Source organism: Hemicordylus capensis, chromosome 13 (genome assembly GCF_027244095.1).
Source record: "Hemicordylus capensis ecotype Gifberg chromosome 13, rHemCap1.1.pri, whole genome shotgun sequence".
Lineage (NCBI taxonomy): Eukaryota > Metazoa > Chordata > Lepidosauria > Squamata > Cordylidae > Hemicordylus > Hemicordylus capensis.
In genome coordinates this window covers 10,161,218-10,185,438 of record NC_069669.1, presented here as the reverse complement: position 1 = coordinate 10,185,438, position 24,221 = coordinate 10,161,218, and the positions used below count along the sequence as shown (strand labels likewise).

The 24,221-nt window shown below is 50.0% G+C and overlaps 2 protein-coding genes across 8 annotated transcripts in view; both read left to right on the top strand.

Annotated features, from left to right (window-relative positions):
* The window catches only part of CFAP70 (cilia and flagella associated protein 70), a 31,490-nt gene extending 27,026 nt beyond the window's left edge, over nucleotides 1–4,464 (top strand). For all 3 annotated transcript variants that reach the window (XM_053275766.1, XM_053275767.1, XM_053275768.1), the window contains 3 exons: nucleotides 51–152; nucleotides 598–645; nucleotides 3,342–4,464. In XM_053275766.1, coding sequence (XP_053131741.1) covers nucleotides 51–152; nucleotides 598–645; nucleotides 3,342–3,422 — 231 coding nt within the window. In that variant the 3' untranslated portion in view covers nucleotides 3,423–4,464. The remainder of the gene's footprint in view (nucleotides 1–50; nucleotides 153–597; nucleotides 646–3,341) is intronic.
* Nucleotides 4,465–5,611: 1,147 nt separating this feature from the next.
* RHOT2 (ras homolog family member T2) overlaps nucleotides 5,612–24,221 on the top strand; it is a 38,138-nt gene continuing 19,528 nt past the window's right edge. The window contains exons 1-7 of one of the 5 annotated variants that reach the window (XM_053276550.1): nucleotides 5,612–5,769; nucleotides 12,357–12,415; nucleotides 16,704–16,785; nucleotides 17,919–17,962; nucleotides 20,741–20,794; nucleotides 21,400–21,452; nucleotides 22,724–22,832. In XM_053276550.1, coding sequence (XP_053132525.1) covers nucleotides 5,733–5,769; nucleotides 12,357–12,415; nucleotides 16,704–16,785; nucleotides 17,919–17,962; nucleotides 20,741–20,794; nucleotides 21,400–21,452; nucleotides 22,724–22,832 — 438 coding nt within the window. In that variant the 5' untranslated portion in view covers nucleotides 5,612–5,732. The other 4 variants (XM_053276555.1, XM_053276554.1, XM_053276551.1 and 1 more) reach the window with 4 other exon arrangements.

The window sequence follows — 24,221 nt, the reverse complement described above, 5'->3', positions numbered from 1 at the left end:
AGAGGGAAAACCTGATGTTCCGGTTTTTGGTCCTTTCTCCTTCTCCAAAGCTCAACGAGATGATGGAGGCCGAAGATGCCCTCTCTGAGGCCAACGCCCTCAACAACAACAACGCTGAAGTGTGGGCATATTTAGCTCTGGTCTGCATGCAGGTGAGTTCCCGATGGGCTTTTGTTATCCAGGAAAGATCAGGACTCTTTACTTCTCTCTGAGCCAGCATAGAAGATATAGGTGACTGGGTTCATGGATGCTCTCCAAGGAAATGAGAGCTTCAGTGCTCTGAAGCCAACATTGTGCATAGTTTTCCTTGTGTTTTGAAGGAGCATTTTTCAAATACTGTACTGGTCAGTGAGGTTCAAGGATGCTCCCTATGAAAAATGCAGAAACAGTTTGAGGTAAACAAACAAACACACTCTGGTTTTCCTTTCCTTTGTCATTATCCACTTCTTAAGCTCCCAGAGCTGACAACCGTCTCTTCCTCGGGGGACGTGTTCTTCTGCCGTCCGCTCTTGTTAAAAACATAATTGAATCCTTTCCATATCTTACAACTGCAGCCTTGTCAAGTTGCCCAGCTTATCGTGGCTTGCTGTTTTTCAGGGTGGAAGGCAGCTGGAGGCAGAACAGTCATATAAGTACGCTGTCAAGGTTTGTAACGTTTTCTCTCTCTCTCGTTTGATTTGCGGAGGAGTGTACAATCTTGGCTCAGAGGTCACTAGTGAGTGTTTTTAAGCTGGTGTGGCATCATAGCTGAGAGGCTGAGCTACGAATGTGGAGCAGTCTGGTTTGAATCGCACCTCTAACTGGGTGGCCTTGAGGAAGCCCCTCCCTCTCAGCCCGCAGCTGCAAAATAGGGATAATAATACCCAGCTTACAGCAGGGGGTTCTCAAATGTGGGTGCCCAGTTGTTTGGACTACAATGCCTATCATCCATTGCAGCTGTGGATGATGGGAGTTGTAGTCCAACAACATCGGGGGACCCACGTTTGAGAACCCCTGCCTTTGCAAGGTTGTTTAAGGGTTACAGTAAACTATAAGAGAAGTGCTTTGAACCCCTGAGTATTATCATTGTTGTTGTTAAACAGGTCACGCTTGCTTCCTGCCAGGTTTAGTTCTCACCAGCCCGCAAACCACCTTCTCCAGTCTTCTGGGTACAAACAAGTCACTACCTTCCGCAAAAAATTTTTTAAATTTTTTTAAATGCTTGCTACCAATAGTCCTGCCTGATGCGAGCTAAGCAGCCAGAAAACACAGAAATCTCGGAAGCATCCATCAAAGTGCCAGCAAGAAGAGACCACATCTCAGGATACTTTTGAATATTTTATTGAAAGGCCAACACCGTTTCAGCCAAAAAAATGCCTTCCTCTGGGGCAGCTATTAATTGAGAACCTTACACAAGATCTCTGATAACAGTTAGCTCTTCACTAACTTGAATCCAACTGCATCCAGGAGGAGAGGTGATCTTGTGGTAGCAAGCATGAATTGTCCCCTGTGCTTAGCAGGGTCCATCATGGTTTGCATTTGGATGGGTGACCACATATGAGCACTGTAAGATATTCCTCTGAGGGGATTGGACCAGTGTTCCCTCTAAGGCATGCACATGTGTGCACGATCACAGGTTTTTTGATGTCCACTTAGTTTTAAATCCCGCTTGGGCTGAATCAGGAAGGCCCCATTTTGAATGCATGTGCTCACTGCCTTGATACTGCCACCCAGAACAAAACAGATTCTGTGCACAGATGAAAAAAATTAAGAGGGAACACTGGATGGGGCCACTCTGGGAAGAGCATCTGCATGAGAGGGGCTGTGTGCTCTCTACAGCCACCCAGTTGATTCCTAGTTGGCTCCCTGGCATCTCCAATAAGAAAGTTCTCAAAGCGGTTTGCACAGGAAAATAAATAATACATAACTAAGATGGCTCCCTGCCCGCAAAGGGCTCCCAATCTAAAAAGAAGCACAAGGGGAGGGGGGCACAGCCATTGGAGGGATGCTGTGCTGGGGCTGGAGAGGGCTAAATATGAGGGAATCGGCACTTTAAAAGGCGTCTCTTTGCTCAGCTAGCAGGGGTTACCCAGACAGACCTATGCAACGGCGACAAATATTTATATACTGCTTTTCAACCAAAGTTCCCAAAGCGGTTTACATAGAGAAATAAGATGGCTCCCTTCCTGTCCCCAAAGGGCTCACAGTCTAAAAAGAAACCGTAAGATAGACACCAGCAACAGCCCCTGGAGGTCCTGTGCTGGGGGTGGATAGGGCCAGTTACTCTCCCACTGCTAAATAAAGAGAATCACCACGTTAAAAAAGTGCCTCTTTGCCCAGTTAGCAGGGGTTGCAACAGACAGGAATATACAATAAACCACCCCGTGAGTCAATAGTAGACTAAATAGCCAAATCCAATTATCAAGGAAACACCTAGATCTTATGAGCTTAAGCGGTTGCAAATATATCAGAAGCCTGATAGACCTATTCGATCAGGGACTTGGCCATCCAGCTGTGAAATCGCAGTGTGCTCTACTTGCTGCTGCATGGGATGTGGCCACGCTGTCGGTGATTGCTGCATCCTTGCCCGAGAGTCAAAAAATGTAACGTGAAATTCACCAGAGGCAGTGATTAGCCCAGGCCCCCAGCCCAGTGATGAGTCCAGCAGCAGGGGGCATGGCCAGTGATGGGGCAGCATCAGAGCCTGGATGCAGGGCTGGCGAGGTGGGGGGGGGGGTCCCCCGAAGACTTGGCATACCTCTTCTGGAAGGTCGCCAGCCCCTGCTCCACACACCCTTCCTCTCCTGGCTTGTCCTGTGGCTCTTTGAAGGGCCCACCTACTGCACAGCCACCTCCTTCTGCCAATGAGTGTCTTTTCCACGCTCTGATTGTGATTGGAAACCGACATGGAAAGGGCAGCTGAGTGTCCAGATGCAGATTTTAAAACAAACCAACAAGGGCAATAGTATATTTGGCTCATCCCGGGGTCCCAAATTTGCCCCTGGAGGAAAGTGGACCATGCTCTGCATTGAACATGACACTGAATGTGTTTCCTCTTTTGCTTTATGTTTCAATAAAATTGGAAAAAATGTTTTTTAAAAATAAATAAATAAACCTGACGTTTCCAAGGCTGCTGCTGCTGCTTGCTGACTTCTGTCTTATCATCCTGACGTGAGATCTTGTATCTGAGACCAGCCTTTGGCAGGTTGACAGCGACACTCTATTTCCTTGGCTTGTGTGGCCTTGAAGTAGGATTAGCTGGTCCAGCGGTCCTCCTTGAACCAAAGCGAGCGTGACAGATCTTTAAATAGCGGGCCGAGTGAGTGGTGCCTCTGTCTCATTCCCATCTCCTTCCTTTGCAGCTGGAATTGGACAACAAAGATCTGCTACAGGAGATCAAAGAGGTGCAGTTAGCCGTTGGCTTTGGCGACCCCTCTTTCTGAACGCCTCTGATTTATGACATCGCTGCCGCTTGAAGCTGCCCTGTGAAACAATTCAGCATGACCCAATGGGAAGATGTCCCAGGCTGCCATTCAATCTGTATTGTAATGCCCAGATGTTGACACTGGTCAAATCCTGAGTTCATTGTATAAGCGTCCTATGTGTCAGAGCAAGGAGGGTACCCTTTTCCTTGGCCCAACCCACCACTCATGGCAACTAGCTATGTGAAATGCACAACTTGTGCCTTCCGTAGTTCTCATCAGCCATGTGGTCCAAAAAGGACCTACACTGGCTTCCTGGACTGTAGCTGAAAGCAGCAGCTTGGGAGTAAGCAATGAAACATTGTCTGTGGTGTCCTCTGCAGGCTTACATGGGAGTAAGCACCATTGAACCCCATGGCACTTGCTTCCACGTAAATGCATAGAAGATTGGGCCACAAACATCACTGTTTCTGACCTATGTATATTCCTACATTAGATTTTGGTTCTAATTTTTTGCTTTTGTTTTATAAGTTGCCTTATGTATAAAGTAAGAATGTGGAATATAAATGTTTATGGTAAATGCATTTTTTTTTAAAAAAGCGTGCACCTTGTTTGTACACCTAAAGTAGAATGTGTGAGCGGCCACACAAGGACCTTTTCTACTTCGCAAAACAGCTTTTGGTGCATATACCAGAACAGACCACTTTTGAGGCTTTTCCTATATTTTCCTATATTTTGCTTTGGATTCTGTGAGTGTGCAACCAATGTTGTAATGCCTGGGTGCAAAAGCATCATGTGATGAAGCGACTTTGAGTTCCCCTGTTGGATTTGTTATGGAATTTTAGATGCCATGGGGTTAGTTTAGAATGGGTGTATTGGAAACAGAATAGGATTGCAATTCTGCTGTAGATGTATCAGCCAGAATATCTTTTCCCCTGATTTTGGAACTTTCCCATACAATGGTGAGAAGACCACCAGATAGTTAAGAACTCTCTGACCTGTGATTTGAAAATTACTATTGGAGCTGGATTATTTATAAATAAATGGTCAAAAAGCTATAAAATTTATGAGCTGTGTGTCTGTTAAAAATGCACTTGTTAAAAACACACAGATCTAAAATGTAGAATTAAATAAAGTTGTGTAGCTGTTAAAAGTGTTGGACTGGGCTGTAGCCTACAAATTTTATGGGGTGATTTTGGGTCAGTTACTCTGCCACATAATGGTGCAGTGGGGAAGTAACTTGCCTAGCGAGCAAGAGGTTGCCAGTTTGAATCCCCACTGGTATGCTTCCCAGACTATGGGAAACTCCTATATTGGGCAGCAGCGATATAGGAAGGTGCTGAAAGGCATCATCTCATATTGCGTTGGGAGGAGGCAATGGTAAACCACTCCTGTATTCTACCAAAAGAAAACCACATAGCTCTGTGGGTGCCAGGAGTTAACACTGACTCGATGGCACTACTTTATTTTACTTTACTTTACTGCCCTTCCCATCCTAAGCTACCTCACAGGGTGGTTGTGAGGATAAAAACAGAGAAGGAAGTGAACTTTTCAGTAGTCTGTCTTCCATGGTTTCTGAAGAAAGGTGTGTTGATAAATGTATTGCCAAAGAAAAACTGACCTTGGGTAGCAAGCATGAATTTCCCCCTTTGCTAAGCAGGGTCTGCCTTGGTTTGTGTTTGGATGGGAGACTTCATGTGTAAGCAGCACTGGAAGACATTCCCCTTAGAGAGTGGGGCTGTAGCTCAGTGAAGGAACATCTGCACTCTTGCCCGTCCCAGGTTTACTTGGCAAAGGTGCAACCAAACATTCATCACCCCCTAACAACAGTTGTCACAAATAATCAAAATTGCAGTACAGTAACTTTCAACGAAATAACATGGTGCGAAACTGAAAGCTTGTCATTTTTTGGTACCCAGAGGCCCCTCGTGGTTTATTTTATTATTTATTTTTATACTCATTTCCCGCTCTTCCTCCAAGGAGCCCGGAGCGCGGTGTACTGTCCATAGCTATGTAAAATCGGGACTGTACGGCCCCGCGGTGCGGCGTGCAGCCTGCCTGCCTCCTTGGCCTCTAGAGGGCGCCGCTCTTCCGCACACCCGCAGGCCCCGCTCGCCTGCCGAGAACCGAGGAGCTGCACTTCAGCCTCCTGCCGCCAGGGGACGCGACGCTGCCTGCGCAGAGGGCCCGACGGCGCGGCTAGAGAGGCCGGAAGCGGAAGTGGGCGGCGAGAGCTGCAGGCGGGGAAGCCGCTGTGCGGTGGTGCCGTTCGGGGGGAGTTCTCAGGCGCGAAGGTGGGGTGGCGGAGGGGGCGGCTCCGAAGTGGCGGCGATGAGGCGAGACGTGCGCATCCTCCTGCTGGGGGAGGGTAAGCGCTGGGGGAGGAGGGGAGGGGGAAACAGGGCGTGGGAGGAGTGGAAGAAGAGCCCCCCCTCGGGGGTGGAGCTGGGCGGAGGGGTCAGCAGTCCTGGGGGGAGGATAGGGGCGTCAGAGACCACGAGGGAGGGGGGGTCAAGGGGAATGAGGGGGCTGAGGGGGAAGGTCGGAGGTCTTTGGGGGATGATGATGGGGACGGGGTCAGAGGTCGGATGAAGGTGAGGGGCTAGAAGTCCGGGTGGGGTGGGGAGAGGTCAGAAGGCTTTTCGGAAGGAAGCGAGGTCGGAGGGGAGGGGAGGGGAGGGGGATCCTGGGGGGGAGGGGGGAGGTCCTCCATCAAGTGGGGTTTGGGTGCAGGTGGAGATCAGTGGGAAATGGGGTTGGGGGAATTGGACGGGTGACGGGGCTGCTGCCATTGGCAGGGTCGGCGTCCTGGGCAGGTATGTGCTGGAGCCGCAGAGCCTTTGGAGATGGCTTGAGAGGAGGGGGTGGCTGATCACCACTGGCAGAAATGGTTCGGGAAGCATCATCTTAGCTGCCCCCAGTGCAGACCCTTTGCTGCTTTTGCGCTCGCTCTCTCTTTCACACACACACACACACACTCTCTCTATCCCTTTGGAGAAACCCTTGCGGATGGACTAGGGATAGGAGAGGGATCTGCCATTCTGCCGACACGCTCCAGGCAACTGACAAAATGTGCATGGAAAAGAGAGCAATAACGTATGCAGTGCTTCTCTGTGTTCCTGACAGTAATTTCTGGCCCGTGACATCCCGGGTGGGGTTTGGGGAGACATACAAGGCAACAGAAATGCAACAGTGGCAACGTGTAGAAAGCAGCCACCCATCCGGAACATGTTTCTCTCTGAAAGAATGGTAAAACTCAGCAGCAAAATAAGTTGCAATGGAGGTACAGGCTCTACTATTAACGAAAAGCCTGCTGGAAAGGAGAATTTGGGGGCAGTGCTGTGAGGAGAGCTGGTCTTGTGGTAGCAAGCATGCATTGCCCCCTTTGCTAAGCAGGATCTGCCCTGGTCTGCATTTGAATGGGAGACTACATGTGTGAGTACTGTAAGATATTTGCCTTAGGAGATGGGTCCCCTCTGGGAAGAGCATCTGTCTGCTTGCATGCAGAAGTCCAGGCTAGGGCTAGGAACTGTTGCAGGCTTAGATGCAGCTTTTCTTGGATCGGACGGTTTCAGGCAGGGAGCAGATGCTGCCAGGATGCCTCTAGCGGGGCAGACATTGCCAAAAATCACTATGAGCATTTGCCCCCCTGAGATGGTACCAACAGCCAGAATTTGCGGGCCTCGTGGACTCATAGTATTGCTGTTAGGACTTCAGTTGCTCCCCTGTAGCCTAGAAGTGGTGGAGTCCAACAAAAGCTGCGCCCTTTTAGTTTTTGCAAAGCTTTTTTCCCTACAGGGTCTTGAAGCACATTTGAATCCATTTGGAGGTTCAGTGGGACTGAGAAGCTTTACATGCAGAAACTGTTGGCAGTAGGGCTGGACTAGATGATCTGGAGGAGGACCCCCCCCTCCAGCTTGCAGATTTGGTTGCCATTATGGCCTCTGCATGCAGAAGCGTTGCCCAGAGGAAAGTGACCTACTCCCCGGCATGCAGACTAGCTTATGGAGGATTTGTCTGTCGCAGAGAGAATTAGGTCTAAAATTAGGCACGTCTCACTGAAGGTGAAGACCCTGTGACCAAAAGGGTTTCCCTCTGGCCTGCTGCTTCATGGGTAATGGCAATGGGAGGAGAGCTGTTCTTGTGGTAGCAAGCATGATGTGTCCCCTCAGCTAAGCAGGGTCTGCCCTGGTTTGCATTTGAATGGGAGACTACATGTGTGAGCATTGTAAGATATTCCCCTTTGGGGCTGCTCTGGGAAGGGCAGCTTGCATTCTGCTTGCATGCAGAAGGTTCCAAGTTCCTCCCTGGCAGCATCTCCAAGATAGGGCTGAGGTTCCAGACTCCTGCCTGGAACCATGGAGAAGCTGCTGCCAGTCCATGCAGATGATACTGAGCTAGATGAACCTATGGTCTGACTCAGTATATGGCAGCTTCCTATGTTCCTATGGCATGGAGGGAAACTGGGTAGCTCTTCGTGGAGGACAAGGAGAGAAACGGAAGTAAAGCGTTAGTAGGCTGAAGGCATGGCCCGAAGGCCGATGACATCGCAGCCTGGACGAAACTGAGCAGGTCTGTCCAGTCTGACCATTGGTCTGTTTCTCTCAGTATCATCTATGCCAAGGATTCTCAAGATTGGGTCCCCAGTTGTTATTGGACTTCAACTCCCATAATCCCCAGCCCTAGTGGCCTTTGGTTGGGGATTCTGGGAGTTGAAGTCCAATAACATCTGGGGACCCAATGTTGAGAATCCCTGGTCTATGCTGCTGACTAGCAGGATTTCAGGCAAGGGTCTTGCCTTATCTTGCTGCTGCTAAACCCACTTGGAATGACAGGCACTGGACGATCTGCATGGAAAGCAGGCCAATCGCCCATCGAGTTACAACCTTGCCCGTTGAAGCTGCTTCGTGCTGAGTCAGCCCACTAGTCCCTCTAACCCAGCAATGCCTGCTCTGACTGGCAGCCATTCTTTAGGGCACCTGCTCTGACTGGCAGCCATTCTTTAGGGAGTTGTAGCTTGACAACAACTGGAGGGCCAGGTTTGCCCAGCCCTGCTCTCGGGCTTCAGGGAGGCTTTTTGGTGACAGCCTGTTCACACAGAGAAATCATCCACTTGGTGAGCACGTGTGTCTGAGCCGAGCGTGTAAACCCGTTCTGAGGTGGTTGACTGCTGCGCCTTCCCCTTAAAGGTCCTGTGTTGCCTTCCTTGCGAGCCGATCAGTGAATAGGAGAGGCAGGCTTGGCCCCGGAAGACCAGATTTCTCTTCTCAGGGCTGTCATATGAAAACAACACACATGTTAACTTCAGCATTCGTGTCAAAGTCCACCCAGGTCAAGAGTCTGTAGAGCCTGCATGCAAATGTCCTTGTCCAATGTGCCATCCTTGAGATTTCCACGCAGAATGTTTTTGCAATTGGCTTGATTTTTCGAGAGGAGCAGAGGGGCCCTCAGGCATTGGGACAGAGCCATTGCTTGCTCTCTCTCTCTCTCTCTCTCTGTGTTTTCACTGTCTTGGTTGCATTACAGTCTTTTCCAAATGTTTCCTCCTGAGAGCCGGTGAGGGAACATTCTTGTCTCCAGGAAATCTCCCGGCATTTATATAACCAGAAGGGGAACAGAAGGACAGATTTCTCCATACTCTTTTAGCAGGGGAGACCATCTCCTCCGCTCCCCCCTCTCTAATTTTGGGAATGTGCCTAAAACCTGCCCTTTGCTAGCAAACGCTGCCCAAGAAAAACCCTGCTTGATCAGAGATCTGTCGACAGGAGCCCGGCAGGTGCTTTTAGGAACCCCGGATGCTAAAAGAGAGGACTGGTGGTTACTACAGAGAGCAGTGAGAGACTGAAGAAGAGTGCCTTGGAGTAGTGGGCATGAATTGGCCCCTTTGCTAAGCAGGATCTGCCTTGGTTTGCATTTGGATGGGTGACTGCATGTGAGCGCTGTAAGATATAAGAGGCCGTAGGTCAATGGAAGAGCATCTGCTTACATGCAGACGGCCCCAGGTTCACTGGGAAAGACTCCTGCCTGGAATCTTGGAGATTTGCTGCCAGTCAGTGTAGGTAGTCTTCAGCGCAGTGGGCCTATGGTCTGACTCTGTATAAGGCAGGTTCCTATGTTATTATGTGGTATCCAGAACAGAGTAAAAATTTCAGCATTCGCTTTTGGTTGCGTATCTTTAGATGTACTGGGTTCTGGCTGCGAAGATAAACTTCAGGATATGGGCAACGTCTGGTGGCTCTCGGGTGTCAAAGGAAGATTTGGAGGGCTTCTTTGTCTTCTTTTGGGTCTGAAAATTCCCGGGCTCTGCCGTGCCCCATAGCCGGTCTTGCAGTAGTGAGTGTGAATTCTCCCCTCTGCTAAGCAGGGTCCTCCTTGGTTCACCTTTGGATGGGTGACTCCATATGAGTGCTGCCTCTGTAACGTTCCCGTAGCGAATGGGGCGGTAGCTTAGTGGTAGAGCATCAGCGAAAATGCAGGCGGCCTACCCAGGTTCACTCCCTGGCAGCATCTCCAGGTAGGCCTAGGAAAGGCTCCTGCCTGAAACCTTGGAAAGCTGCTGCCAGGCAGTGCAGGCAATACTGAGCTAGATGGACTCGTGGTATAAGGCAGCTTCCTGTGTTCCTAAAGCCCGTTTTCTTCCTTCCTTTTATTTTATTGATTTTCACAAAAAATGCATATTGAAACCTGAGTATTACATGAAAACATAAGGGGTCTGTGTCCTTTTTTGTGTGGCTCTGCAGAGGTACAGTCTATAGAGCAGGGGTTTCCAGCGTCGGGTCCCCAGCTGTTGTTGGACTACACCTCCCATCATCCCCAGCCTCAGTGGCTTGGCCATTGTGGCAGGGGATGGTGGGAGCTGCAGTCCAACCGCTGGGAAGCCAAGATTGGCAACCCCTGATTTAGTACAATCAAACCAATACTAAAACTGATAACACAAGCAGTGTCTCCTCTAACAGGGATTCTTAGACGTTGTTGACTACAACTCCCAGAATCCCCAGCTGCAATGGCTGTTGCTTGGGGAGTCTGGGAGTTGTAGTCAACAACATCTGGGATCAAGCATTTACTCCATTAAAACCGCAGTCCTGGATCAGTATTAAAGGGAGCATCAAATACGCTTGTAGCCGACGGGTTCCCAAGCTTGCTCGCCTTTAAAAGTCTATTATCCACCTTCTGCTTCTGAAATAGAGCAAAGTTTTTACCAGTTTTCTGAAGGTGAAAAAGAGCTGGCATCTAGGGCTTCTCTGGGGTTAGTTCCGGCATGAGGCAGCCGCCACGGGGAAGGCCTGTTCCTAGATACAGATCGTGATGGGTTTTTTCCCCCCTCTGCTAAGCAGGGTCCCCCTATGAGCTCTTTGTTCCCACCAGCTCATAGTCAGATATACTGCCTCTGGCGATGGAAGTTCCATTCCTAGCTATTTCATAGGCGGCTGATGCACCTGTCCTTGGTCAATTCATTCACTTTGGTAACACTAAGCTGGCCACACATTTTCAGGCTGTTCTCTGTCGCCATGAGAACCGGAAACCTGCCCTCTTTCAGGCTCCTTCAAGCATGAGAACTTTTTAAAAAAGTTTTTTTTTTTAATCACTTGCTTGTGAATAATAGACTGTCCTGGAAGTGCAAGGCAAGGTTAGAGGTGGTCTTTCTTTTTCATTTCAGCAGAGCCAGATGTGTGGCACCCCAGGGTTCTGTATCCTTTTTGGGATGGCGGGAGGGATGTGGGATATGAAACGAAGAAGCCCCCCTCCATGTCAGCCAGCATTGTGATGTGAAGAAGGAAACCCGGCTGAGTCTCGGGGGTCTTTACCTCCCTTCCTTCTCAAGTTAACTGAGTTCGGGAAGCCGCGTCTGGAATTGCCGGCTTCTCTCTGAGAGTGTGCAGCTTAAAGAAAGGAAAAGGTGGTGTGCTTAAAACAAACTGAAGTTTCCCTGCCGCGCGGGCTGCAGACAACCTTTTCAAATATTAATCGCTCTCTTAAAACCTCACACAGTTGAGTGCCTTCTCTGTGCTGAGAACAGTTGCTTTTCCACATTTTGGCCCCAGGCAGCCTCTATAATTAATTATATGAGTTTTTCTAAAGAGGCGTGTGTAGATAATGTGCCGTGTTTGGGGGGCTTTGTGGGTTTAGGCTCCAGATAGGAAGCGTCAGCCACAAGGGTGTTCTTGGCGGCTGCTTTGCATGGGGATGGCCAGCTGGACCTTTTGGGTTGGAGTGGCTGGGCAGTGATATTTTCATTGTCGCACTGGGCTCTTCTGACTGAAGCAGGGGTTAGTGGAGGGCTGGTCTTGCAGTAGCAGGCAGGGATAGTCCCTGTTGCGAAGCATGGACCTCTGTGGTTTGCATTTGGATGGGCGAGCACATCACTTAGGGCAGGCCTGCTCAACTTTGCCCCCCCCAGCTGTTTTTGGATTACAAATCCCATAATCCCCAGCCACAGGGGCCACAGTAGGAGAGGAGAGCTGGCCTTGTGGTAGCAAGCATGACTTGTCTGCTTAGCTAAGCAGGGTCCACCCTGGTTGCATATGAATGGGAGACTAGAAGTGTGAGCCCTGCAAGATCTTCCCCTCAGGGGACGGAGCTGCTCTGGGAAGAGCAGAAGGTCCCAAGTTCCCTCCCTGGCAGCATCTCCAAGACCGGGCTGAGAGAGACCCCTGCCTGCAACCTTGGAGGAGCCGCTGCCAGTCTGGGTAGACAATGCTGAGTTAGATGGACCAATGCTCTGACTCGGCATAAGGCAGCCGCCTACGTTCCTAGACAGTGTGGCATAGCAGCTGGATGAATTTGGGGCAGAGATTCTCGGTCCAAAGCCCAGCTCAGTCGTGAAGCTCACTCAGTGGCTTTGGGCACAGCCTACCCCAGCACACAAGGCTGTTGTAAGAATCAAATGGAATGCCTCCAGCTACATAACATTTGCTGTCCCTGTAATGATCCCTTTGTTTCTTCCCTCTTTTGTAGCCCAGGTGGGGAAGACCTCGTTGATCATGGCCCTGGTGGGCGAGGAGTTCCCCGAAGAGGTGAGTGGGGAAAGAGATGCTTTCCTAGAGGGCGGTTAAAATCATAGCATTGCTGGACACCCGGATCACAGAAGCAGGGCGGTTCTGAAGTGACTTCTTGGAGCCAAGGGAGTTGAGAGCAGGGGCCAGCCACCTTTCAGAAGCAGCGTCCCAAGTCTCCCTATATGGATACCTCAAATATTTATATACTGCTTTTCAGCAAAAGTTCCCAAAGTGGTTTACATAGAAATGAATAAATCAAATGGCTCCCTGTCCCCAGAGGGTTCAACGTCTAAAAAAGAACCCTAAGATAGACACGACACCAGCAACAGCCACTGGAGGGATGCTGTGCTGGGGCTGGATAGGGCCAGTTGCTCTCCCCCTGCTAAATAAAGAGAACCCCCACTTTTAAAAAAGTGCCTCTCTGCTCAGTTAGCAGTTATTCACTCTTGTTTAAGGCTTCGTGTGCCAGTAACTCATTTTAATGCAGATGTTCTCCCTCCCTCCCTCTCCTCCATCAAGTTTTTAAAATGCTTAGTAAGCTTAATTCAAAATAAATTAAAATACAGATCTTACTAGTATCCTTGTCCTGGACAATCCGAATTTTCCGCTAATAATGTCCATCCCTGGATATAGACCTGGAGAAATTCCAGTGTGTCTGAACTCAGGAGAAAAGCTGGTTTAGCACAGACGCATGGGCTCCTGCTAAGTTCAGTGGTGCAAGCCTCCTCTCAGGAGTCAGTGTGAGTGCCACTCAAGATCTGCCTAGTGCGATATCCATAGACTCACTAGAGCCCTAAGTTCAAATCAAGATGAGATTGCAAGCCTTATCCTGCCTCCAGCATAACCTACTTGGCCCAAAGTCCAGCAAACTAGCATTTCTTTCTTTCTTTCTCTCTCCCAAATAGCACACAGCCCATGCTGACCATAAGGGTTTCCCCCATACCCCTTCTCTCCTTGGCCTTCCATCTTCCAACACCTTTTCCTCTCTCAGCTTTCCTCCTCCTTTAGGATTCTGCTTCCATGTCCCCAGCCCTCACTAACATTTATTTTCCTTCTTATTTTGCAATATGTTACTGATATGCATCTGCATACCTTGGGAGTCCCCCAAGTTTGTGGAAACAACTATCGTAGTTTGGGGTAGCCCCATATTATTTCCAAACTGAGAGCCACTCAACCGTCTGAGTTTGCTATTAGAAGGAACGATGCTGGTATTCAGTACCGCCAACTGTGGCAATAGTAACTAACTTGGGTGGCTTAAGAGAAAATACTCCTCCCCTGTGAAGCTTAGCAACAGCTGTTAACCGCGATAGCTAAATAGAACTTCCACGTAGAGAGAGAGAGAGTCTACCACACAATATCAAATACTGGAGACAATGAAGGGGTGGCCATCACCTTCTGCAGCTTGCTGCTGAGTGAATACTGGACTGTTGATCTGATCTAGTGAAGCAGTTCTGATGTCCGAATGCAGGGATTAACATAAGAACAGCCCAGCTGGATCAGGCCCCAGGCCCATCTAGTCCAGCATCCTGTTTCACACAGTGGCCCACCAGATGCCTCTGGGAACCCCACAGGCAGGAGTTGAGGGCATGCCCTCTCTCCTGCTGTTGCTCCCCTGCAACTGGGATTCAGAGGCATCCTGCCTCTGAGGCTGGAGGTGGCCCACAGCCACCAGACTAGTAGCCATTGATAGACCTGTCGTCCTGTCGCCACAGCCTGTGGCAGAGAATGCTCAACCATGGGTCCCCAGATTTTGTTGGACTACAGCTCCCATCATCCCTAGCTACGCTGGGAGACTAAGCTGTGGATGATAGGAATTGTAGTCCAACAACATCTGAAGTCCCAAGGTTTGGGAACCTTGTTCCGATGGATGTGGACTTCAGCGTCCTTTCCGGCACGGTGGTTCCAGCCAGGAGGGTTGGCGCTTTCAGCGACTGTGTCTGTGTGTATCTCTATGCGTCGGCCATCTGTTCAAAAGCTCTCAGCGGCCAAGCCTCCTTGCCTCCGAGCCCCACTGGTTTGCCAAAGGCGCCCCTTGCCATGACGCTGGCTACCTTAATTAACTCGCTTGGCCCCATTTCCCTCTGCCTGCCCCTCGTTCAGAGTTGGCGTCTCTGATGTCTCTGATCTGTGGCGAGCAGATGGTGCCGGTGCCTGTCCCCACTTTCACCCCCGTGACCCTTGTGCTTCTGGTGCCGTAAGTCTCCTAATCAGACACTGGGATCCCTCTAAATACCTCCCCACCTTCCCACCCCAGGCAAGCCGCTTAAATGTTTGTCACCTGGGTCAGTGGATCAGGTCAGTGTTTGCTGACCTCTCAGGGCTGCAGAGGTGCTTCGGGGGGAGGATCTGCAAGCCGGGAGGGGTGCTGTTTTGTGCCGTCTCCTGCAGGGATGTGCATATTCCGTGCTTCTGCCACCACACAGTGCAAGTGTGAAATTGGCTATTCCACCCTAAACATCCCTGCTTTAGTTTCACACACACACACACACACACACACACACACACACACACACACACACACACACAATCTAACTCCAGTGTTTTGCAAACTTTGGGTTCCTGAAGCACCGGGAACCTTTTCTCTCCCTTCGAAAGAAACTTTCCCCCAATGTATACAAATATTGTTCTTTCCTCTTTTAAAAGGTCAGTGAAATATAAGGATAACAACTAATTTTATTTATCTATCCATCAAACTTGTATACCACCCCAAACTAACAATAACATAAAACAAGTGTTGAACATACACAAAACTTAAAACAATCTAAACAATTTAAAAGTCAAAAACAGATTAAAACCTAAACATTTAAAAAGCTGCGAACGCTTAAGTGGAGAGTTGGGTTTTCAAATGCTTTTTAAAAATTGCCAGAGATATAGTATTTCACAGTCTTGGAGCGCATTTCACAGTCTTGGGGGCAGCAACTGAGAAGGCCCGTCCCCATGTGGCCCCCAGCCGAGCTGGCAGCAATTAGAGACAGACGTCTCCCGATGACCTCAGTAGGCAGTGGGGGTCATAGTGAAGAAGACGATTACAAGGCTGTTAATTAAAACCCAGCATAACAAAATGGGATGAAGATCACAGTTTCAGAAGTTCAGGAAAGAACGTCAGAACAGTCCAGCTGGATTAGGCCCAAGAAGGCCCACCTAGTCCAGCATCCCGTTTCCCACAGTGGTTCACCAGATGCTCCTGGGCAGCCCACAAGCAGGAGATGAAGGCACCTCCTCTCTCCTACTGTTGCTCCTTTGCAATTGGCATTTAGAGACGTCTTGCCTCTGAGCCTGGAGGTGGCCTATAGTCACCAAGACTAGTAGCCATTGAGAGACCTGTCCTCTGTGAATTGGTCCAAGTCCCTTTTAAAACATTCAAGCCACGCCCCCCCCCCCCGGCAGAGATTTCCTCACCATCAGTTACATGGGATGACTCCTGGTTCTAATGTTGTGAGAGAGGGAGAAGAACCCCTCTCTATCCACTCACTTCACACCATGCATAGTGTTACAAACTTCTACCGCATTTTGATATCAGGTCACACAGGTTCTCACCTGGGGTGGAAAAGGTGACCAAGTTGGAGTCAGACAAGCTTTTCAGAGGAAAGCAATCCACAGAGCGGGGTGCCACCACCATTAAGTCCGCCCCCCCACACACACATACCCCTTTGCCACCTGCCTAGCATCATATGCAGAGATACAAGGATGTTGAGCTGAGCAGGCTGGTTAGAAGGGGAGACGTGTTTCCGTCCTCTTTGCAGCTGCATGACAGCCTAGTTCATATTCTCTCCTTGAGTCCTACCTTCCCCTTTCGCCCATCAGGCAGGGCTGAGGGATGCTTCTGAGCTCTCTGAGCAGCCGTGATGCAGCTAAGACTCCCCATGTCTCCCTGCATTTCTAAGGGGCTTAGACCAAGTCATGGAGGACAGGTCTATCAAGGGCTACTAGTCTGGTGGCTACAGGCCACCTCCAGCCTCAGAGGCAGGATACTTCTGAATCCCAGTTGCAGGGGAGCAACAGCAGGAGAGAGGGCATATCCTCTGTTCTTGCCTGTGGGCTTCCCAGAGGCATCTGGTGGGCCGCTGCGGGAAACAGGATGCTGCACTAGAGAGGCCTGTGGCCTGATCCAGCAGGGCTGTTCTTATGTTCTCCTCTGTGTTGCATTCTGCTGAAAGTAGACATCTGCCCTGCATCTTCGCCACCTGAGGCTTTCTTTTACCTGCATCTTCACCACTTGAGGCTGGCTTTTACCCCCCTCCCCCCCCCACACACACAACACGCACCTATCACAGCATTGTGCTAATGCCACACTTCCATTTCGCAGGTGCCCTCGCGTGCAGAAGAGATCACAATTCCAGCGGATGTCACTCCCGAGAAAGTCCCCACCCACATTGTGGACTACTCAGGTAGGTGGCCGCATTTTCCACCGGGAAGGAAACCATTGTTTCATCCAAACCAGCAGACTATAGGAACATAGGAAGCTGCCATATACAGAGTCAGACCCTTGGTCCGTCTCACTCAGTATTGTCTACTACACTGACTGGCAGCGGCTTCTCCAAGGTTTCAGGCAGGAGCCTCTCCCAGGCCTACCTGCAGATGCCAGGAGTTGAATCTGGGACCTCCTGCATGCAAAGCAGATGCTCTTCCACTGAGCTACGGCCCTATCCCCTAAAGGCAGGGCTGCTCAACTTCGGCCCTCCTGCAGATGTTGGTCTACAGCTCTCATAATCCCTAGCTATTGGCCACTGTGGCTGGAGATTATGGGAGTTGTAGTCCAAAAACAGCTGGGGGCGGGGGCTAAGTTGAGCAGGCCTGTCTAAGAGGAATATCTTACAGCAGTGCTCACATGTAGTTGCCCATCCAGATGCAAAGCAGGGTGGACCCAGCTTAGCAAAGGGGACAATTCATGTTCGCTGGCACAAGGCCAGCTCTCTTCCCCATAGTCTGCACTTTCTTTTCAAACCAAGATCACAAACGAGGGTTTGATCCATGGTTCGCGCAAGCAGCAAACTATAGTTTGCCTGAAATTGGAGAATGGGATTTGTGACATTTGTGGGGAGGAAGGAAAGTGTGGGCCTCGGGGGTTTTGCTGCATGCTCCTGTAACGCCATAGGTCTGAACCGCCTGTTCCGTAGCTTCACAACATCTGTAAGGCAGATCAGCACTGTTCTGATGATTTTTTTAAAAAAATAACATTAAAATAAAGATGCACTTTGTATCTTCTGAACAAACCGCATATACCTGCATCCATCCTGCCCTGCATGATCCTGATCCTGACCCTGACCATGCTTATTTTTTTAAAATAGAACAATTCCACCCACCCACCAAGTTTACCAGGGAATCTGTAGACGAGACTAAATTTGAGGCCAGGTTTCCTCTGCCCAGCACTGGAGCATGTGACTTCCTGTTTAGCTGCTCTGTCTTTTCATCTCAAACAACCTTCTTGCAGTGCCCCGAATGGTCCCTGGGGGTGTAGTAGGGGGCACCCATCCTCAGCCTTATTTATTTATTTATTTATTTATTTGCCTTTGCCTTTCAGAATCAGAGCAGTCAGATGAAGAGCTCCAAGAAGAGATTTCCAAGGTGAGCAAAGAGCGTGTCGGGCGGGGCTTTCTCCCCCCCCGCCCCCACCGCAATAGCCTTCTCTCCGTTCTGCTCTCAAAGCTCCGCCACAGCTCACCACTCTCTTCATTAACTCTGCCGAAATCCCAGATAGGCCACCGCGGGGATTACAGTTATCAGTTTTGTTAACTGCCAGCTTAATCTGCTTGCTTGCTTGCTTGTAAGCAGCTGCGCGTGGTTTAACCCAGTGGGTTAAATCAGACCTGAGCAGGGGGGAGAGAGAGAGAGAGATGGATGGGTCGGGGAAGAGGCTGTTTCTCTAGCGGACAGAGCAAGAGCTGCTCCCCCCACCCCAAACGGCGGGAGACCCCCAGAGTCAAGGTGTGCACTCCACATGGGTCTCCTCTGCATCAAGAAAAGCCCAGTACCTGGGAATGTGCTTTTAGGAGCCAAGTCATCGTATTTACCTGAATCCTAGTTTTTTTTATCTAAGAAACTGTCTTAAATTCAGAGTCCTGTCCCTTTTGGATGAATACAGGATCTTTAATATTTAACCTCTGTTTTTAAGGGTCGACTTAAATTCAAAGGCGTCTTCTATTTGGGTAAATATGGTAAGTGTTCCCCAGCAGTGCCCAGGGGGCAGGGGTTCCCAAATCCAGGTCCCTAGATGTGGTTGGACTACAATTCCTATCATCCCTTCAGCCAGTGTGGCTGGGGATGGTGGGTTTTGTAATCTATCACCATCAAGGGACCCAGGGTACGAGACCCCAACTCTAGGGCAGTGTTTGGCAAACTTGTGATAATCCAGATTTCTGGATTAAAGCTGGAGGCACTGTTCAGCCAAAAAGAAGGTGTCCTCATTCGGCTCCCCAAAGAATGAGCAGGCATCACTTTGGGAAGAAAAGGGTTGCCCAGTTAATTTTTTAATTATTCTGTTTATTTTTACATTTATATCCCGCTCTTCCTCGAAAGGAGCCTAAAATGGTGCGCCTGGTTGTGTTTATCCTCACAATGACCCTGCGAGGTAGGTTAGGTGGGGAGAGAATGGCCATTCGGGTGCGCACACCGCTCCCAAACTAGGGCCGGAGGCTTCTCCTTCGCCAGTGATCATCCTTCAAACAGACCGTGGCAAGCAGGTGGGAGAAGCAGCCTCCCTTTCTCCCAAGGGGGGGCTCTTCAGGCCGTCTGGCCCAACTGCTTAGCAGCAGCTCTGTAAGAGCCCCGGCCCTGCTACCTGAGGTCATCTTAAGTTGAGATGCAGGGGATTGAATCCAGGACCTCCTGTGCGAGAGGCTTGTGCCCTACGCCTAAGCTACGGACCCAAGGATTGTGTGTAGCTACAGAGGGCTTAGCGCAGCTGTGCCAAATCCAATCTAAAAACCTTGTGCATTTGGGAGATTAAGCAATAAACTCGCTTCCCAAAGGGCCATTGATCCCGCCATCTGCTTCCCCCTAAAAGCATTTGCCTCGGCCCCATCTGAGCAAAGGCGGTGGCCAGAAGGGGCCCCCCATGGTCAGATGTCTCCCTTGAGCCGTAAGGGTGAGACTCCGGAACTTTTGCCGTTAACGACCAAGGCGCTCTCGGCCTTCAGATGGTTTGTGAGGCCACTTCTGAGCTGCTGTGTGGCGGCGGCGGGAGAGGAATTGGTGAGCCGCATGTATCCACCCAGGCTTTTAATTAGATTAAAAGGCCCCTTGCTAACTGAGCAAAGAGGCACCGTTTTAAAGTGGTGATTCTCTTTAGTGAGCCAGGGGAGAGCAACTGGCCCTCTCCGTCCCCATCACAGCGTCCCTCCAGTGGCTGTTGCTGGTGTCAATCTTATTATGTTTCTTTTTTTAGACTGTGAGCCCTTTGGGGACTCGGAGCCTAATTTTTTTAATATCGTATCTATCTAAACCGCTTTGGGAAACATTTTGTTGGAAAGCGGTATATCAGTCGTCTTCTTTGTTGTCGTAGATTTCTAGAATTTAGCATTGTTTTAATATCCAGACACCCATCATTGAGGGGAGGGGCCTGTCGCTGAGTGGCAGATTCCTTGCTTTGCAGAAGGCCCCTGGTTCAATCCTGGCAGCATCCCCAGAGAGGGGATCTGCTGTCAGCCTACATGGACAGCGCTGAGCTAGACAGAGACCAGCTCCCTCAATCTGTGCTTCCTATAACCGAGATGCGGCGACTCTCCACCTGCAGTGGGAAATCTAGTCCCTCAGGGAGAAAGAGTTTCATGCTCGCTTTCTACGTGCAAGGGTTCTCACAATAAGGGAGTATCGGGATGTGGGCCCCGGGACAAAAAGTGAAGCTCCGTCCCTCCCCATCCCTCCCGCCTCTTGCTTCAGGGAGGCAGGTGCAAGGAGCAAGCTGCCGCTCAGCTGTGAGCCTCTGGGTACCCAGGGACATCTGGGTATGTGTCCCCCAGTCACCTTGTTCAGTTACAGTTATGCCCCTGCGTACAATTCCCACTTCCTCCCCACCTACCCCAGTGATCTGCCGCTGTACAAGCCAGAAAAAGCATTACAGCTTAGTTCTGCCGAATCCAGAAATGGGGGCGGTGGAGAGATCAAATTCTTGCTGAATAAAATGGTGGGGTTTTTTTAGTGCACAACTGTTTGCTTGCTTGCTTTGATTTTTATACCACCCTTCCAAAAGTGGCTCAAGGTGATTTACATTAAGCTTCTCCCACCAGCAGCACATACGGCCAGAAGTGGCCGAATCCATGATCCCCAGACAGCTGGAGAGGGAGCCCTAGATCTCAGCAGGGTGGCCTGCCCCTAACATCCCTGTGCCTCTCTGTTCCTCTGTAGGCAAACGTGGTCTGTATGGTGTATGACGTCACGAAGGAGGCCACCATTGACAAGGTAGGGGGTGGGGGGGCCTTCATCTACTCTGCCTCTCTTTCCCCACAATATGATGTACTGTACTGCTCCCCGATGCTCTCATGTGAATGACACCCCCCCTCCCCCTACCACAGACAGCTGTTGGGGGTTGCATGGTCGGGTCGGGGGGCAAACTGTGCCCTGGGCTTCTCCCTTTGCTCTCCGGGCCTCTGTTTTGAGCTGCAGTGCCCTCTCTACGCCCGGGGTTCTCAAACATGCCCCCCTCCTCTGCCGGGGTTGGTTGAACGAAAAAACAAGCAAACAGATATTTATATGCTGCTTTTCGACAAAAGTTCCCCATGAAGTTTACACAGAGAAAACCACAACAAATAAATAAGATGGCTCACAGTCTAAAAAGGCGGTCTATAGCCCTCCAGACTAGTAGCCATTGATAGCCATTTGGGGACGCAAGTTTGAGAACCCCTGGCCTCAAGAGTGTGGGTTTTTCTTGGGAGGGCGGAGGGGAGCAAATTCCTGGGCCCAGGATGTGTTGGCTCATCTTCTTTGATCTTTTTTTTTTTTTGGCTCTGGGTTCCCTAGTCTGCTGATGAAAACCAGTTCTTTCTTTCCCCCCTTTCTCCCCCCAGATCCGGACGAAATGGATTCCAATGGTGAACGGCAGTGCCGAGAAGTGCTCCAGGTAGCGTCTCGCCGGCTGTGACCCAGAACGTCTCCCGCTAAGCCCCTGGCGCTCCCTGGCTGGTAGCGCGTGTGGGTGCAGGGGTCGGGGTGTGGCATTCTAGGGCTAAGGCCTGGTCCCCACAAAGAGCAGGTGTGGGGGGCGAACCTGTCCTTGCCCTGTCGAAGTGGGGCTTCCTGGATGGCTGCCTGAATGCACGCGTTCATCTCGGAGGCGAAGCAGTGTATCCCCGGGTGCTAAGTAGAAAGTGATCTCCCCCTGCTAAATAGAAGAGAGCCAGCACTTGAAAAGGGGCTCAGTGGAGTTTAGCCTAACCTCCCCCCACCCCCGGCTCAGTTCCCCCACCTCCAGTTAAACCAGAGGTTCTCAAATGGCTTTTGGGCTGGCGGGGTGCTGGGGCATGTAGGCCAGCAACATCTGGGCACTCGAGTTTGAGAACCCCCCCCCGGTTCACCCATTTCATGGGAGAGAAAGAAGGTATGGGGCGAGAGGCCAGGCTGGCATCTGCTTTTTGTGCCATCTGCTTTCCTTCTGAGCAAAGAGGCATCTTTTTAGTGGGGGATTCTCTGTATTGAGTAGCAGGGGCGGCGGGGGAACTGGCCCTATCCAACCCCAGCACACCATCCTTCCAGTGTCTGTCTTATGTTTCTTTTCTTTTTTTTTAGATTGTGAGCCCTTTGGGGACAGGGAGCCACTTTATTTTTTTATGTAAGCCACTTTGAGAACTTTGGATGAAAAGCAGTACAGTGGTCCCTCGACTTACGAAGTTAATCCGTTCCGAACGCACGTTCGTAGGTGGAAATTTTCGTAAGTCGAAAAGCGCACCCACAGAGGTCTGGAAACATTCGTAAGTCGAGGAAACCGTATCTAAAAATTCGTACGTCGAGGAAGCCGCATCTAAACCAGCAACGACTTCCTGTCATTTTTGTCGTTCGTAAGTCGAAAACTTCGGATGTCGAGTAGTTCGTAAGTCGAGGGACCACTGTATATGAATATTTGTCATATTCATATTTTTTGTGTCGGGTGTTTTCAAATGGAGGAACAGCCGCGCTCTCTCACAGGCTGAAGTGAGAGTCCAGGAACAGTTTTGCAACCTCACTTGCTCTTGGTGGGAGCCGCCAGGCAGATTTGCAGTTTGCCCGTCATCCTGGCTGCAGCATTTGGGTAGCATTGGCACAGATGGTGCAGATCTCTGCAGACGCCAATATCTGTCTGCATATGGCTCCTCTTTTTCCTCTTCCTGACCTTTAAGATTCTGTTCCTGTTCCTAGGATCCCCATCATCCTTGTGGGAAACAAGTCCGACTTGCAGACCGGCAGTTCTATGGAGACCATCTTGCCAATCATGAACCAGTTCTCTGAGATTGAGACATGTGTGGAGGTAGGCAGTTAGTTCTACCCAATTAATCAATCAATGATCTTTGTTACGGTCCAAGCCCAGCATCATTTATACCTAAGATTCCCCGGGTGCTTGGAGTACTGAGCGGAGGAGAGAGGCTTCTATGATCTAGGCGCTGTCCCAAGCGGTTGGGTTTCTGTCCCAAGCGGTTCTCAAGCTTGGTACGCAAGATGTTTTTGGACTACAACTCCCATCATCCCTTCAGCCATTGAGGCTGGGGGTGATGGGAGTTGTAGACCTTCAATACCTGGGAACCCATCTTAACGGATTCACAGATGTTTCTGACTACAGCTCCCATCATCCCCAACTGCAGTGGCCTTTGGCTGAGGGTTATGGAACTGGTAGTCAACATCTGGGAATTTCTGTTACTGGAAACACTGCTGTAACCCACGTTTGAGGATCGAGTCGTTGACAGATTAAGGATGAGCATAGAACAGTATCTGTGTTCCAATCCAAGCTTAAGCCTGGCTTTTAATGATACCTAGTTCTAACTGGAATTTTAATGAGATTTAACCTGGTTTGAATGTTTCTTGATTTCGGTGGTTTTATTCTGTGTTTTTTAATTTAACGTAAACTGCCCTGAGCCACTTCAGGAAGTGCAGTATATAAACTGAATGAATTTTTAAATGTTCGGATCATTCTGTTGGAACAACCGGTCAAGCTGGTGGTTCCGACAGAATGAGCTCGGAACACTCAAAACGTTCCGAGTGCCATTTTGGAGCCCAAAATGGTGCTTTTTTGGCCTCTGTGCATGCGCGGTAGCCATTTGCGTGGTGTTGCTGAGTATGCGAATGGCTGCCGCGTGTGTGCAGAGGCCAGAAGAGCATTTGGGGCTCCAAAATGGCACTTGGAACGTTCCAAGCGTTCCGACTCTGAACAGGATCCTTCCGTTCCAAGCTTGGAACAGGCCCTTCATTTGTAGGGTGCTCTATTCTGAGCTCGGAACACTCGAAACGGCCCGACTGCGAACCGTTCTGCACATCCTTCGTAGGGATCATAAAGTTACAAACCAGGAGTGGTTTTTCCAGATGCTGCTGTCATCTGGCTTATCTGTGATAATTTAGTTCACATGTTCACTTGGTCCATGCCAAGGCTTACGTGAGAATAATCGGGATTGTTTCCGTGGACAGAAAATGTATTCTGTTATGTGACTCGGCCCTTAGAATGGATTTGTATGGGGAAAGGCCAGGTAGCTTGCATAATATTCGCCTGCATAATATCCCAGCTTCAGTCCTTGAGTTTTGATCCCTGTCAAAAGGATCTCAGGAAACAGGGTTGGGAAGGAACTGTGTCAGCCTGAGACCTCAATAGGTCTCTGCCAATCAGAGTAGACAGTGCTAAGCTAGATGGACCATTAGCCTAATTGAGTGT